Source organism: Hydra vulgaris, chromosome 03 (genome assembly GCF_038396675.1).
Source record: "Hydra vulgaris chromosome 03, alternate assembly HydraT2T_AEP".
Lineage (NCBI taxonomy): Eukaryota > Metazoa > Cnidaria > Hydrozoa > Anthoathecata > Hydridae > Hydra > Hydra vulgaris.
In genome coordinates this window covers 64,652,300-64,669,901 of record NC_088922.1, presented here as the reverse complement: position 1 = coordinate 64,669,901, position 17,602 = coordinate 64,652,300, and the positions used below count along the sequence as shown (strand labels likewise).

At 29.2% G+C, this 17,602-nt stretch overlaps 1 protein-coding gene across 2 annotated transcripts in view; it reads right to left on the bottom strand.

The window, feature by feature from the left end:
• LOC100213393 (uncharacterized) overlaps window positions 1-17,602 on the bottom strand; it is an 89,779-nt gene that overhangs the window by 55,497 nt on the left and 16,680 nt on the right. For both annotated transcript variants that reach the window (XM_065793990.1, XM_065793991.1), the window contains exons 2-3: window positions 13,385-13,461; window positions 8,795-8,878 (exon numbers count right to left, since the gene is read on the bottom strand). In XM_065793990.1, the coding sequence (XP_065650062.1) occupies window positions 8,795-8,878; window positions 13,385-13,461 (161 nt within the window). The remainder of the gene's footprint in view (window positions 1-8,794; window positions 8,879-13,384; window positions 13,462-17,602) is intronic.

Here is a 17,602-nt window from a genome sequence, read left to right as displayed (position 1 = left end):
GGTTTGACCGCTTCTAGATTGAACAATATTACGGTACATAGGTCCATAGGTGTTTTTTTTAACAATATTGCAGTACTAACAAAGGTACTTTTTTAACAATATTATGGCACTTTGTTACATAGGTTTCTTTCCTTTTAAAAAAAGTTTCAAAATTAAAATCAAGTTACAAAATAATCTTATATAAACATCTTATTTAATACTATAATACATTTAGTTTGTGATATTTAGAATCCTGCTGTTGTGTCAAAGTCTATAATATGTTTCAAAAGATGCTTAAATGTCAACATGAAAGAAGCTTATATGTCATCATGAAAGTGATGGGTTAGCTCTTGCATAATGATTTTTTTTTTTTTTTTCAGAGTTTCTGTTTTTAGGGTGCTTTAAAATATAAAAAAAAATTTCCATATCCTATAACTTTTTGGATTCAAGTTAAAAAAAGTTAAGTGGTCTCATTCGATAACTTGACTTGTCAAAATAAAAGACAAAAACGTCTAGGTTCAAAACAACAAAAAGATAATCTTTTCAAATGTGACGTAAGAGTCTTACATAACAAGCCGGTCAGAGAACTTTTTTGTGATGTTAATGCTTGATCAAATTTTCGAATTTGAACAAAAAATCAATAAAATGGAGACAACGTATAGTTTTGTTTAAAAGCTGTGTTATTTACAATCATTTTTGTTTAACTTTTGCTGGTGATACAGTTCACATGAAAAAAACATATGCAAATGTGACACTTCCTCTTAAATCAATTGAATATCTTGAACACAAAAAAAAATCTGTGATCTCAAAGTCATTTTTTTTATGTATGTAGTATGGATAAAACATCACATTTGATCTGCAAAAAAGCGTTAACTTTTTCCAAATAAAAGTTTCATTTCCAAATCTCTTTTGGATCCAAAAGATGTTTATCTTCGAGAACTAGTATAGACGCAAGTGCATTTACAAATTTTTTTAAGTCATTTATTAATTTATTGATGCATTTCTTGCGTGAAAAATTTATTAACTAACCAGGCCTAGAATCTATAAAAAAGATTCGAATTTTTTATATTTTTTTAACAGTTTTTAACTTTGAAGTTTTCAATACGTTAAAATGGTCTTTAATGTCAATATTTGTGGATTACAATATTGTATAAATTTAAAAAAAATCCTTAATGACCAGTTTAGATTTCACCAAAAAGATTTATCATTGACGCATTTCTTGCGTGAAAAATCTACTTACTAACAGCGTATAAAATCTAGTATGAAAAAGATTTGAAATTTGAAGAGGTCTTCGGAATCGTCTTTGAAATTTTCATACGTTTCCAAAAAGATGGCACGTCGGGTGCAGCAACTAGGTTGCAGAGAACCAAGTTGGTCGCAGATATGCCGTGGCTCGTTTTTTTTAGCTCAAATTTAGTTAAATTTAACCAATGCTGTTAAAAAAATATTCAAAACATTTTTGTTAGCTTTGAATTTTCTTGAAAATTTCAGGGATATCTTCAAATCATTTCATAAGAAAAACCTGAAATTTTGAGATTTTAATTTAAAGCGGTTTAAAAGTTATTACGGTTTGAAGTTTCGTAAAACGTTGTCATTTTTCAAAGTTTTCTATGTTTCAATGTAGCAACTTCATGCAGTTAAAAAAGCTGTTTGAAATAATAAGAAGTGCTTTATAAACGAATATATTATCAAGTTTTATACATTAAGGAAAAAAATTGATTTTTTAAAATATCTGCAACATTTCTTTTTTTTATTAGTGCACATATTATTATAATAATTATAATATAATTTCTTTAATATAACTTTCATATTATGTATAATTTAACATTATACATATAGAATATAATGGTTCGCTATTTTTCATGACACAATTTATAAAAAATCGTACGTCGTGGTTTCTTAAAATTCAACATAAAAGTTGTTGAAAGCGTAACAACATTTTTGGACGCAGTTTATGATTTCTATAAATTTACAAATATTCTTAGTTAATTGCTATCAAAACTCCTAATAATTAATATTATTTATAAATATGTTAAGAGGTTTTTAACGATACTTTTTATGGAATATTTGTAATTTAAATGCAATTAATTAATTATATAAATTTAAATGCAATTTGTAAACGGCAGAGTTTGAATTGGAGTTATGGAAGAGTTTGATTCAGAGTCAAAATAAAATAAAATAATCATTTAATAATATGACTGAGCGTATTAATGTTGATTATACAAAATGCTGTTTATTTTCTGAAGGTTCGTGTGGGGAATATTTAAGACCAAGACTAACTGGATTATTTAAATGCGACGAGTTAGCACAAGTGTTTGCTGATGACTTTACCAAAAAAACATGTAATTGAGTAGCAAATACATCTAGGTATGTGCCAAAGCAATGTTTTTTATCCATGTCTTGAAGTTCCTCCAACAAATAAGGGAAGAGACAAACAAAAATTTCTTCAAAAAGCATTAAGAGACTAGTATGAAAATATTAATAAATGTTTTTTAAGTTCTTTTCCAGTATCTGGTCAACAGTGCAGAATTTACAGAGACAGCATGTTTCTAAATCATGAACGAATAAAGAATGATCCTACTTATACACTTGATTTAGTGTCTCAAGAAAGCATTTTTTTTTCAGAAAATGTTAATGAATTCTTAGCGACAAGCGCTCCAGATATAAGCCCTGTGAAATGGTATATTAGAAAAATAAATATCAATAAGGCATCGGCTACCATAATTCAATGAAGCTGTTGATAACTTCAAAAACATCTATTCTGAAAATGTAGCAACTGGACAAAGAGGTCACTTTTTGGAGATTATGGAAGACTCAAAGCAACCATTATTAGTTATTCCAGATGATTTGATACTGCTCCATGAAGCTTTTCAAAACACTGAAACATTCAGCCTAAAAGTACTTATTTTATCTGAAATACCACCACCACTAAATTATTCAAAAGAACATCTCATGAAAACTTTTAAATGTAACAAGTAAGATTATTTAATTTAACACCACTTGATTATTTATTTTTTTTATTCTCAAAAAAGTATTTAACTTTTTTTTTTAGGTACACAATTGATTTGGCCAGGAAGCGAAGAAGGAAAACAGGAGCACGTACATTTAAACAAAACAAGAAGTTAACTCCCAAAAGATGAATATGGAAAGCACTTCCTAAATTATATATTTATAATGAACATGCAAAACATATCCTAAATTATATATTTACATCAGGACTTATGCAAGATATAACTTATGGGACAAGTAAAATTACTTTTAAAGTAATTTTACTTGTCCCATGTAGAAACCCGATGGACATCAACAGGTACATTATTTGCATACAACTTATTTTTCTAGCATGCTAAATTCAGGTATTTGACATTAAATATAATGTGTTTGATGATTTCTGATGCTGTTTGTAAATCGATCATATTGTATGCTTTGAAGCACAGCTTTTTATGTCTTGTTTTCCAGAATGAGTCTTTAAAGTATCAATAAATCATTCTGAATATTATCTTATTTTATTTTAAATAATTATTTTTATTTCGTAAGTACTACCTAAAGTTGTTCTAACACTGAATCAGCAGTGCTTTGCATCATTCTAAAGATAATTCCTTCTAAACAAACACTTGCTCTTCCCGTCCGGAAAAGTGTCATGACTGTACGTTACTCGCAAAATTTCTAGAGGTGGTTGAAAACCTAACCCAGAATCTAATTAAAAATGAAGAAAAAGAAGAAATTAAATACGATACTCTAAGAAGCAATGAATTTATAAATTCTAGGATAAAGCATATTCTTTGATACGTACAACAAAACAAACCCAAAACAAAGACAAAACAAAAAGCATGCTATGAGCCAAATTCATAAAGAGACCGGCTTGTGGTTAAGTGATTGGTCTCAAAAAATACTTCCTGTCGAGTTCAGAGAAAAGCATAAAGACTAATTTGGTAAGAAAGGTCTCAATGTCAATGCATATCGACTGCTTTTTTTACAAAAATGATGCTGGTGAATTAAAGAAAAGAGTATATCACACAATAATAGAAAAAAGTGATCAGGATGCAACAGACACTTTATGTGTGGCTGACCATGCAGTTGACCAGTTTACTCAAGATGTTCCAAGTTTGAAACAGATCTACCAAAAAAGAGCTGGTAAGAATATAATTATTATAATAACTGCTAAGAAATAAAAGCCTTGAAATTCAATTGTATATTCGGTGAAAGAAGGTGAAAGTATTAATTTAGGCTCTCGTACGATGATATAGTTTGCTTTTTCATCCACAACTACATTTTATAAATCATTATCAATTTTGATTTTAGGGTGATATTCAGCTAACTCAGTTGCCGAAACGTTGTTATATATTCACAAGGTGAAAGGCATATGCCGCTTAAGAATTATTACAATGAGCCACAAAAAGGTAAAGACCAATAGAATCGCGAAAGTGCTGTTGCTAAGAAATACATTAATGCATATATCAAAGCTGGTAATAATTGTACTTCAGCCAAGGATATCAAAAAAAATATTTTTTAGGGGTTCAAAATATTCTAAAGTATCAGTGGTTGAAGTTGAAAAATTACAATGGTAGAAGAATAACGAATATCAGTTCAATCCATTCAATTTTATATAAAGATAATGGAATGACTTTATGGCAATACTTTAGTTGTGGTAAAGGTAAAAGAGTTTAGTTTTCAGTATAAGAATTCGTTTCTGGTTTAACAGAGATAAAACTTTTTGATGGTGGAGAAATTTTCGGAGCAAATAGAAATCAAAAGAAACGAAAAGATAGGTGTTTTAACACTGTTGTGTACTGCAGTGAGTTTTTATCCAATGTTAAGAAACTAATTATGCTAACGTTGGGCAGTTTGTTTATGTAGCAAGGAGTTTTGAAAATCAAAAAAACCACTCCGTTGCTCAAATAACCACAATACTAAATATATAAGCCAGTATTTAATTGCACTTGCACAAGACCTGCTGTAGTCAAGGGTTTTGAATGTGGTGGCTGGTACAGAGATGAACTTAAATAAAACAGTAGTAATACTTTGCTTACAGCTATATGCGTATTTTCTTTCAAAAAAATGCCAAAATTTTTACCTTGTTCAGGCAGACGTTTTCCTCCTTGGTCTTGACTGAGTCGGATTTTTCCATTGGGAGAGGACGGTGTGCTTTTGATTACTGAAAAAACAATTTGTTGGGCTCCAAGAGCATCAAACTAAACAAGTTTTTGCAAATTTGCATGTCTGGTTCTAGGTGTACAGTTGTGTGGGTATCCACGATGAAGAACTGTGAGGCATTTTACACACTGTTTCAGGGCAGATGCAGCTGGTGTGGATGGACATGTGGAAGTGCTGGTTTGGCTGGAAGCTTCAGTTAGAGTGATCCAATTCTGCAAATGAGCCAGTCACATGCAAGATTTTTCCTTGTCAGTGGTTTGATTGTTATAGACTTGAAATCAGGAAAGAAATACTTATTTAATAGACCATAATTCTAAAGAAGCGCAGCAGAAATTGAATATCGACTTTTTTGAATGCTTATTATGCTTCTTAGAAAAACCTAGTTCAAAATGTGTATCTTTCTTAAAGTTTCTGTCAGAGATCTTATATTTCCTCAAATAAAATGTGAATCTCAAGCTGATCATAATTTTGTACAAAAATTGGTCTCGCAATAATAATGTGCTTATCAATCTCATGGTTATATCGAATAAAACTTTTTATTTGCCATACCGAAACAAGAATTTATTGAAAACAGTTATAACATCCAAAAGATTAAACATTCCTGTGCAAGGACTTATGTAGCATTTTGTTTTTAGCATAAATGACATGAAAGTGATATACAAATGCTGTAGAGAATGAACTAAAATTTTTTATTATTTTTTATTATTCTTTTGTAGATTTCATAGTGTCTATAGTTTTTTACTGTTAAAAGTCTTTTTAAATTGAAGATATCTTCATTTAGGCAAAACCACCAATTAAAGTGTTTTAATTTATTGAAAGCTTATAGGTGTATAAACCACTTTCAAAATACTACAAGTCAATAGCTCTTTGGCAGATTCATATTTTGCTTCTCAAAGTTAGTATAAATTTTACCGCTTTTAAAGCAAGTGAGGTTTTTTAGACTAATATTGAGTTTTAAATATGTTCGATTGCATTTGCAGTAAAAAAAAAACAGTTTTTCTTTCTTAAAAACTTATAATATTCTAAGATAAGCCTTCATTAATCAGAGACTTGGTGCTCAAAAATACAGAATTTGCGTTATTGAATGCCCCTGGAGTAGTTTTGGGTAACGGAAAAAAAAATGTTGCAGGTATTTTTAAATCATAAAAATTCATTTTAGTGAAGCTGCACCGAGCAGTAAACGCCTTAGATATGCATAATAAGTTAAAAAAAGTGTAGCAGAGTGAGATAAAAGTACAAAAGAACAGATGTCCAGTGGAAAACAAAGAATCTCTAAGTAGAAAAATTCTAAGAATTAGTCTAATTAAAATGTAGTAAATATAAACAGAAACAATAAACAATAGTTGAGGAAATTTAGAGTCATTAGTTGTTGTGCTACTAAAATATTGTTAGAATCGAGCGAAAATGTGATGTATAGAGAGTATCAGTGATGGAGCAGAATTATTCGTTTTATAAGTAGTTACCATGTGGTCTGTATTATTAGGGAGATAAACATACATTATAGATACATGTGTTTCATGGACTTCTCGAGTATAGTACGGATTTGCATCTTATGGTACAGTATGAACACATGAAGACCTCCAGCTTTCATCTGAGACTGGTATTCCATAAGAAGCTCCACTCTGGGTGTACACCAGGTTATCTTTTTATTTGATTATCTTCTTTTCCTATCCCAAAAGAACTATTTTTAGGGTATATCATCCAGACAATTGCCACAGACTTCTGCATTGACACTAAGACCAGAGGACACATAGTGGGATTCAATACAACTTGCATACAACTGTAATTAATTTTTTTATATAATTGTCAGTAAGTGCAGTGGTTTTTTGCAGTATAACTTAGGTTAGTGAGAGTTGTAAACTGTTTTAAGTTCTTAAAGCTGTGCATGTAATGTAAATAGTCGATGTAGTGTACGCATTCTGCAGTAGCATGTCTTATTAGTATGAGTGACTAGTACGAAATAGGTTGAAAGTTGTTTAAACTAGTATAACCTAAGCTAGACGTGATTACTGGTAGTCATATAATATGTGCAATGCATGAAGTTGCTACATCGAAATATGGAAAACTTGATTTAACGATTTATGAAACTTTAAAATGCAGTAACTTTTGAACCGCTTTGAATTATGGTCTCAAATTTTCAGGTTTTTCTTATGAAATGACTTGAAGGTATGTTATTAACTTTTTATTATAGCGTTTCATAATTAATTTTTGATTGCGATATCTATTTATTATAGTGTTGAACTTAATTAAATTTTATTCTGAAATGCACCAGATAAAATATGCGTACAGATATTAATATTAATATTCTTAAATTTCATTAGAGCAAGTTTGTGAAGTTGTATACGTGAGAACGCATGCGCTTTGCGTTTTCCACTCAATATCAGCTTTTGCACGATTTTCAACTGGTAGCTCCATTTATTTTTGAAATCTGTTGTTGATGTTTTTTGCTTCATTTGCTTCTTTTACATTGAATCTTAGTTTTCCTTTGATAGTAGCCCATTATCTTTCGATGGAATGTAATTCAGGATAATTTGGTGGATTACAGTGTTTTTCAACGACATCAACTTTAAATTTACTAAGCTATTTTAGATTGTTCCAGAGTAGTGATGCTAAATAGGAACATGATGCTAAATAGAGATTTCCCTTATGGTATCTTAAAATATGCTTTTTGAGACATTCTTTATTGCTTCGGTGTTGATTGTTCCCGTAGTCACATAACAAGAGCTTCTTTCATCACATTCACAAACTGCTTGTCAAACTAAGAGTTAATTAGTAAATTTTTGCATTCCAGTTCATTTATATTTGAAAATCAGTTTCTTGAGATTACATTCAGAATAAAATCGATCTCCTGGAAGAGATCGGTCATATGCTGCTTAACATGTTTCATAATCAATAATCAAACAAGATTTTTTAGCAAACAATTTTTTGCTTTTCGATACGGTTTTTGGTAAGGTTTTCATTTTTTTGCTTTTCGATACGATACGATTACGATAAGGAACTTTTTTCTTTTTATAAGATTTATTGCCACAATTTCTCTACGCTCTTTGTGTAGTGGAAGAACTTGACTTAAATTTATTTGCTAAAGTTTGAAGAGAAATCTCCGGATTTCTGTCTAAAGCATCTGTCATCTTAACAAGATCTTGTTGAACAAAAAATTTTGTTTTTTATTTCCAGATTTCTTTTTAATTGTGTCAGACCAGTAGGCATGCGTTATCCGAAGAGCGTCCGTTGGATGTCTTATGGACGTTTGGACGTCCGTGAGAAGTCCAACGTTCGTCTCCTGGACAACGCATTTCCAATAGGAGCGTCCTTAAATTGTTTCATAACGTTCTGCACTGTTCTCAAAGCAATCTGTAACTTTTCAGAGTTTTGTTTGATACACCAGGGTTTTCAACCAGAAAATGAAAAAATTTCTCTCGTTTCTCATCTTGATTTGATGACATTTTATTTAAAACTGTTGTTTTGATAACAAGTTGTTTAAATGTTGAATACCACTAACACAATGACATTTCAATTACAGCAATTAGCTGATTAAAGTAATGCATGGTTTCCGTAACCACCACATCAGAACACGCGCCGATTTTTCTGGTACATATCTTAAGAACTCAGAAAGTTATATAAAATTGCTTTTTAAAATTTAAATGATAATAATAAACAAAAATACCTCTTTATTGCATGAATCGATTGGTAATATCTTGTCGAACTTGTACTTTTTTGAATTTTTTTCATTTGGTTGAATGATCTGAAGCTAAATTTAGAGAAGTTCTATGTGTTATATATTAATGTGTTATATTTTCTATGAGAATTGTATTTAATATATAGAATAAATAAAAACAAATATAAAAAAATAAAAAAAATAATAAAATAAGTAAATAAGTATTTGACAATTCTTTTACATTTTTTTCAAAAAAAAATTGAAGTTGCTTTACAAAAAATATTGTCTTTTAAAGAGTCAAAGCTCAATCATATGGGCTTTAAACATTTTATTGAAAGTTTTTTAGAAGTATCAAAATAAATTTTCTTATATATTGTAGATAATAAATTGTTATTAATGCGTCATGTACACTAACCTTGACTTTAATATTAACTTAATTTATTTACAATCAATTAATGATAAAGAGCAGCATGCCAGGCCGCTCTGTGTTGAGAATACAGTCTTGAGCTTTTAAATAAAAATAGTCTACAGTTTCCAAAGTAAAGTTTAACGTTATAACAAAGTTTATTTTTAAAGCTATTAACATTTTTTGAGTTCACTGCGTATTGGTTTAAAGTGTTCCGTGGTTTGACCACGCGGTTGGTAAAAAAGTTCTTTCTTTCGACGCAGTTTTGAAAAGTTGTTTGATGTGAGTTATTTGATGTGTCTGCGAGCTCAAAGACTTTACGTTAATGAGTCATTAACCTCTTAACGTCATTAATAATGACGTTTAGTTTGTTTGATGCTGAAGAACTGTAAAGTTAATTATGTCAAGTTTACTGCACATTTTGTATTGTTCAATATGATCTCCTCTTACTCGTCGTTCGGTTAGCGTTATCAGGTTTAATCTTGAAGTCGCTGAATGTAGGGTAAGTGCTTTAGAGATGTGTTTCGTGGCTCAGTGTTGAATTTGCTGGAGTTCGATACTGAGCCACTTATCTACATAAAAATAAATGAACCATGTAAGTGATCCTAGATCTTTGTGGTACGATGCTGGAGATTTTTTTCATTCAAACTTATTATTACCAAGAGTTACACGTTGTAGGTGGTGGTTGGTTACAAAGCTCTTCAATTCAACTTGTGCAAGGTGTCAGTCACCCTGTACGACTGCAGTAAACGACGGTGCGGAAATTTGTTGAATGCTTTTGCAAAATCCGTAAACATGACATCAATTTTGACAGCAATTTTGAGAATATGATGCTGAATGGAATAGCAAAATTTACCGCACTATTATAAAAAACGCGTTAGTGTGTGCCATCTAATCCTGTTGGTTTGATTCGGATCGAATGTAAAAATATTTCTTTGGCAGATTTGTATAATTTGAAGATAATCAGCTTGTGAATGCTAGTGGAATGAGAGTGTATGCCAGCGTAGCAAAATTCAATAAGGTACGTTACCTAATTCACAACGTTGCTAAAATTGTTTACCATGAGTTTAATAAAGTAAGTTACTAAGGTTACTAGGTTGCTAAAACAGTGTACTTTAATTTTATTAAAGTACGTTTTTAAAGTTACTACATTCCTACAATTGTTCATTTTAAATTTAAAAAAGTTAGTAAAGTTACTTCTGTGCTAATATTTTTTACCTAAGCTTTTAAATACATGTTAAGTAATACATGTAAGGTAAACAATTTTATCAAAGTTAATACTTTGATAAAATTGTTTACCTTAAATAAAGTACGTTACTAAAGATTTTACGTTGCTAAAACTGTTTACTTTAATAAAGTATGTTACAGAATTTAATATATGCTACAATCGTTTACCTTGACTTTAATAAAGTTTGTTACTAAAGTTAATACAATGATAAAATTGTTTACCTTCTATTATAGTACGTTCCTAAAGATTCTTTTTATTAAAGTCTATTAAGGTACGTTCCTAAAGATGCTACTTTGCTAAACCTTTTTACTTTGTTTTTAATATAGTTACTTTGTCGCTCAAAATTGTTTACCTTAACTTTCCATTTAATAAAGTTAAATAAATAAACTACTAACTCTTTCCTTAAAAATGTACTCATAGGATGCAGGTTAGATTATTAGCTATATAATGATCGTCATCTCGAACAGAAACTGCGTTAAAGTACAATTGAAGGTTATTAGGTTTCGTCACTCTAAGTAATTCAAGTGCACCAAACAAAGTTGTGAAAACTGGCGTGATTAAGATCTTATGTTAGTGATTAAGATCTTATATTAGTGAAGAATTGGCAAAAGCTTGACTTTGCAAAACCGCTTGAGTGGAAGCTATCGTTTAAAATTATGCAAGTTTGTACTTATAATATGTTCACATTTACATGGGTTCACTAATATAAAATTTGTATTTAGATAATTCCTCTTTAAACTCATAGGTGCTTGCTTGTGCCTCTTGATAGTGGCTATGCAACTCTTATTGTTATCTTGTAATAAGGGTACGGCTCTAAAACTCAATTAAATGGTTCTGATGCCGACTAGTAGTAAGATTTTCCAAACTCTGTGGTAGCTCTCTGAGAGGCTAGTTCCATCAACAGCTGCAAAATATGAGTGCATTAACAGTTCCATGTTGCGCATGGATGGTGCCCCTGTTAATGCTTTTGGTGCGCATTGTTGAGGCCACATAAAGAGTCCTATGTTACGACTTAGGATTAATTAACAGCACTGAGAAAATTGCATAGTACATTGCTTGGGAGACCGAGCTCTATCTGTGAATGAGTCAAGTTCTGTTTAAACTTAAATATGCCAAAAGTAAATCATAATACTAAACAAAAAAACCAACCCCATCATCTAACTGTTTTAATATATCTTTTACTAATATTCGTGGTCTGCGAAGCAATCTACCATGCGTTGAATCTTACCTCTCGCAAAATTCACAAGACTTACTTGCTCTTAGTAAGACTAATTAAAATTCTGCTATTCCTTTTTCTGATCTCAATATTGATGGTTACTATCCTTTAATTCGCAAAGACTCCAACAATAACATGTTTGGCTTTGGGGTATACATACGCATCAATTTACCTATTTTTCCATGAAATCAGGTTCGAATCCTTTGACCATTCCTTTATGTGCTTCCGCTTAGCATCTCTTCACTCTATTACCTTTCTCTTTGTTCTTTATTGTTCTCCTTCTTCCCAAGACTGCATTCTTTTAAATATAATTTTTGATCAAATTGACCATGCTCTCTCTCTTTTTACCTCTCTGTCAATATTGTTGTTATTGGTGACTTTAACGCTCAACACACTGAAAGACTTGGCTCTAACGTCTTTAACCCTGCTGGCACTAAAGCCCATAACTTCTACATTTCTCAATCTCCTAAGTAGGAGATTGAGAAATGCAGAAGTTATAGCAGAAGTCTGAGTACTCAGGTAGTTAACTTTGTGGTTTGCTTTTTCTGACAACCCTAATTGTTTACCTTCACTCCTTGATTTTTTTCTGGTCACACTAATCCTAGCTTGTGTTCAGTTTCTCCTTTTTCTCCCTTAGGTGTTTCTGGCCATGTAATGATTTCTTTTTCATCTTGTATTTCAATTTTGGTCTCAATCTATCATCGACCTACTTACTACTACCCTAAAGCTAACTGGGACTCAAGGTTTGTGTTTGTGAGAGGGGTATAACCACAATTAAGTAGCCTCCTCATCTGTAGTGGCCTTCTGGGCCTTGGGGAGGTGAACTAACAAAAAATATATATATATATATATACACACCTCTACGTATACACATCTACCTATATCAGTTGCAGCACTTGACGGGTTTATATATACATATATATATATATATATATATATATATATATATATATATATATATATATATATATATATATATATATATATATATATATATATATGTATATATAAACCCGTCAAGTGCTGCAACTGATATAGGTAGATGTGTATACGTAGATGTGTGTGTGTATATATATAGAGCAAATAAACGGTTTACAAAGTCATTTACAAAGATAACGTTTTAACTGTACTAAATGCAAATAAACTGTACAATTATATCTAGATGTTAAAGCCATCAACAAAGCAATCAAACGGAAAAGTTAATCGAATACTAAATTAGATTAAGTATTTGCTGAAATGTATGGCTTAAAAATACTTGTTTTAGTCACAGTTGGATATCGAGTCACAAAAAATTACTTATATCCATTATCGAAGTGAGAGTTTATTGACATTAGTTTTTTAAGATTATTAATTTGATTTAATTTCAAAAAAACTATGGAACAATGCTGCAGAAAAATAAATTGAGCAAAGATTTTCTGGATATATGGATATATATTTTTATAAGAACGCGTGCACTAGTTTTAAAGTTATATTTAAAAAATTTATTTCTTGGGAAAAATGAAGTTTTTAATATTAAAATATTTGAATATGACATTATTCCTTGTCAAAAAAAAAATTAGAGGCTATCGAGAATTAAAATCAACAACTAGTGTAAGTAATATCCGTAGTTTCCATGGTTTATGTCACTATGTGATAAAACTTACAAATTACAAAAATCATGAGAGAAAAAGAACTTAGTTACTCTTCCAACATACTTAAGCATTATTTAGTTTTGGCTTTTATGATTTACAAAAAATTAATTATTTTTACCTTGCGATCTGTAACGTTGTATATTTGATTTTCGTTCCAAGATGACGATTTTAAACGGACGAAAACTTTGATGTGATCTAAACAAAAAAGTCTTGTAAAGTTATGTAAAAATTTTGCATAAGCATTTGTAAGCATTTGTAAGTGTTTGTAAGCATTTTTAAGTGGACTTCATAAAAATAAGGATAATGAGAGCATCTTTAAAATATTTTCTATTTTTTTGAGTCTCTTAATGCATTTTTGTCAAAGTTAAACAAAGTATAACACAAAAAAATATAACACAACAAAATATAACACAACGTTTATTATAATTTTTGTATATAATAGTTTTCAATTTTAGTAAGTAAACGAGACAAAAAAAAAATTTTCTGTTTTTGATTTTTAAGTAAACTAAAGTTTAAAATACTATTAAGTTTATGTCAGAAATTAAGAAGATGAAACTTCTAAATTTTATGTTTTAACAAAATCTCATTCAAAACTGAGTTCATATTCAATTCAAAACGGCAAAACTATTTATATATCAATATTTCTGAAAAATATATATTTTTTTTTTGCATAAGTTTTAAATGAAAGTAATGCTATCGTAGAGCTAAGTAATTATATCTATATATATAATGCTAAGTAATTATATCGTATTTAGCAGTTTAAAATTATTCAAATTTAATTTTCTTGCTGAAACAGAAATATTAAAAGTAAAGGAAAAAATAATACTTTAATCATTTTGTAAGATCACATTGTCGGTGGTAACGAAGGTATATTTCTAAATTTTCTAGTATAATAGCATTTGGTAATGCCATTGTTAGTTTCTACACAACACCTGCTGTTCTTCGAAAACTTGCAACTAAGTAGTTCCACAAATGTTGACATTATTTTTAAAACTTTTTCTGAACAATTAATACTTTTTTCAATTCTTTGTACATAAGTAATTACGTAATAGTCAACTACTCTTGGTGAATGTCAAACAGGAAGGTATAATTATTATTTAAGAAATGGGTTACCAAGTTGCTCAAATGTTTGAATTAAAATACTGGTGTTTGTTCCTAGTAAATTAAATTATTGCATTTGTTTGATTTGTTGAGGTTGGTATCCAGAAAGTTGTTAATGAGGTTTGTCTCTAGTGGACTACCAGTCATCAAACAACTCATTTACTATTGATTTTTTTTTTTCGAGTTTCGACATCCAATTGTTGACCAATAAAAATTTTCGAGTTTCGAGTTTCGACATGCAATTGTTGACCAATAAAAATTTTCGAGTTTCGAGTTTCGACCAATTGCAATTGTTGACCAATAAAAATTTTCGAGTTTCGAGTTTCGACCAATTGCAATTGTTGACCAATAAAAATTTTCGAGTTTCGAGTTTCGACATGCAATTGTTGACCAATAAAAATTTTCGAGTTTCGAGTTTCGACCAATTGCAATTGTTGACCAATAAAAATAAGCAGTAGTGTTTCTTGATTTTTTTTAATGATATTTAAAATCAGAACTGTCACATCTACGGACACAGCTATTAAGTTGCACGAGTTCATATTAAGTTAATGCAGGTACACGATTAGACTGAGATATGATTTGCATTTATCATACCTCAGTAAAATTTGCAAGTATCATAATTTTCATGATTTAATATCAAAAAAATATCTTGATTTATTGAATACCCTTATTTCAAAAGATTTTTTTGCTTCAACAGAACCAATATGATTTTTCTGTAATAGATTTTTACCAAGGAAAACTTCTAAAAACTTTGTACACTTTTCATATTTGATTTCTTTTTTATTGATGAACTTGGCAGCTTTATTGAATATTAACTTATTGTCTTATTATGTTTTTAAAAAGATTTTTTTCCCAATTTAGAGTTGGTGTAAAGCAAATAAATCACTACCAAAATACCAAACTACCGATGCTTTGTTGCTGGTTGTAAAAATAGCTCCAGGTATCCAGATAAGTTTTTCAAAAAAAGTCAAGTAACAGAGATAAAATGTAAATAAAATATCAATGGCTATATAAAAAATTATTGAATTTCATGGTTTTTGAATGTAGAATGGTTACTGAATATGGAGTGGTTAAAAAGTAAAACGACGCATTTAAAACATTAAAAAACTTTAACGTATAAACATTACATTTTTACATTTTAGCACAAAACAAAACGAAGAATAAAGTACAAGTTGAAAAACAAATAAGAATAAATATACAAGAGGAAATCATGGAACCAAATAGGTTGCACTTCAAAACAATTAGAATCCTAAAGCAAAAATGCTGAAGTCCCCGCAAAACGCACCATCTCAAAATCTTAAAATTAGTTGATTCATTTCTCACTTTGCACCGATCAACTTTTTTTATGTAATTGACATGTTGTTATATAATCAAAGATTAAGAGTTTAAATTAAACAAGAGATTAAACAAGAGATTAAACAAGAGTTTAATCTCTTGTTTAATCTTGAGTTAAATTACTAACATTATAAATTACTAACATTGATTTTTTTTTATTCTTTACATTCAGGTTTGCAACAATCTTTTTACTGCATTAAAGTTGATTCAGGAAGTTAACGTTGCAGTTACAAGAATTAATATAATGATTTTAATTTTTTTAATCATTTTCATTTTCCATTAATTTTCAGCTTAATTTTTTTTTTTTTTTTTTTTTGTTCTTTTTATTACATTATAAATAAGCATTTCGTAACAATATTTAAAATACAAATATATAATAATAAAAATATATATATATATATATATATATATATATATATATATATATATATATATATATATATATATATATAATAATCGTTATTAAATAATAAAAGAACGCGGGAACTCGTAGAAGACCATACGGTCTTGTCGTCGAGTACCGCTAAGAAATGATCGTGTTAAAATTTATAAAATATTTACAAGATAAGAAATAAGTTAACGAAGTAAGAAACTTAAAATATTCCGTTACAAATACAAGATACATTATTATATATTACAATTGTTAATGATGCATATATAATTTTTATAAATTAATATTTAAATAGGGGGTAAAAAGGAAGATCACTAAAAAAAAAAAAAAAAAAAAATATCAAAAGTATATTGTTACATCTTCAATTGTAAAAATGAGTTTTTTAAGCTTTCGTTTAAAAGAAAAGTAGTTACTTTGATGAATAAAATCCTAAGTAAAATTTTTTAAAACTATTTTATTCCATAAGAATGGTCCGCGATAATCAATACAAAATTTAAAAAGATTTGTTTGAAAAATGGGCTGCTTAATAAAATTATCATTCCGCAAAATGTATTTATTTTTATCTTTCGATGAATACAAATTATGGAAAGAAATAGGGGATGAATTGGTTTTACATTTAAACATAAAACAAAGAATATTAAAAATGTTAAGCTCATATATATTAAAAACTTTCATTTCAAATAATAGAGGCTTGGCATGAGTATAACGGTCTTTAAAATATATGAGACGTGCTACATGCTTCTGCTGACAATAAAGAGGTTTAAGTTTAATTTTCTTTGCACTACCCCAAGCAATGTTTGCATAGTTTATGTGACAATGAATAAATGAGTGATATAATTGTACTAAAGTACGTTTATTTAAAACATTTCTTGCTTTGTACAATATTCCTATACTTTTTGAAATTTTACTTGATAAGTTTTTAATGTGACTTTTCCATGTAAGATTTTCATCTATACAAACACCTAGAAAGTTGGTTACTGTTACTTATTTAATTTGTATATTGTCAATAACAAGATGAGGCATGTTAATTGGCAGTTTATGTTTTTTGATAAGAGGATGGAAAAGAACCCATTTATTTTTATCAATGTTAAGAGATAATTTGTTAGTCTTAAACCAGTCAGATATTTTGATTAACTCGATGGTTAAGCAACTAAATAAAGTAGGAATGCTTTTGTGTGACATGAATAAATTGGTGTCATCAGCAAACATAATTGTTATTAAATCCGAGGCTTTGTATAAATCATTAATATAAATAAGGAAAAGAAGAGGTCCTAATATGGATCCTTGAGGAACTCTACATGTAATATTTAACAAATTTGATGATAATGTTTCATCGGCGTAAACAAATTGTTTGCGATTAGTTAAATAACTTTTTAACAATTTTAAAACATTGCCTGTTATACCACAACATTTTAATTTTTTAGCAAGAATTTTATGATTAATGGTATCAAACGCTTTCGCTAAATCAATAAATACTCCCAATGTGAATTTAGAATTATTAAATGAGTC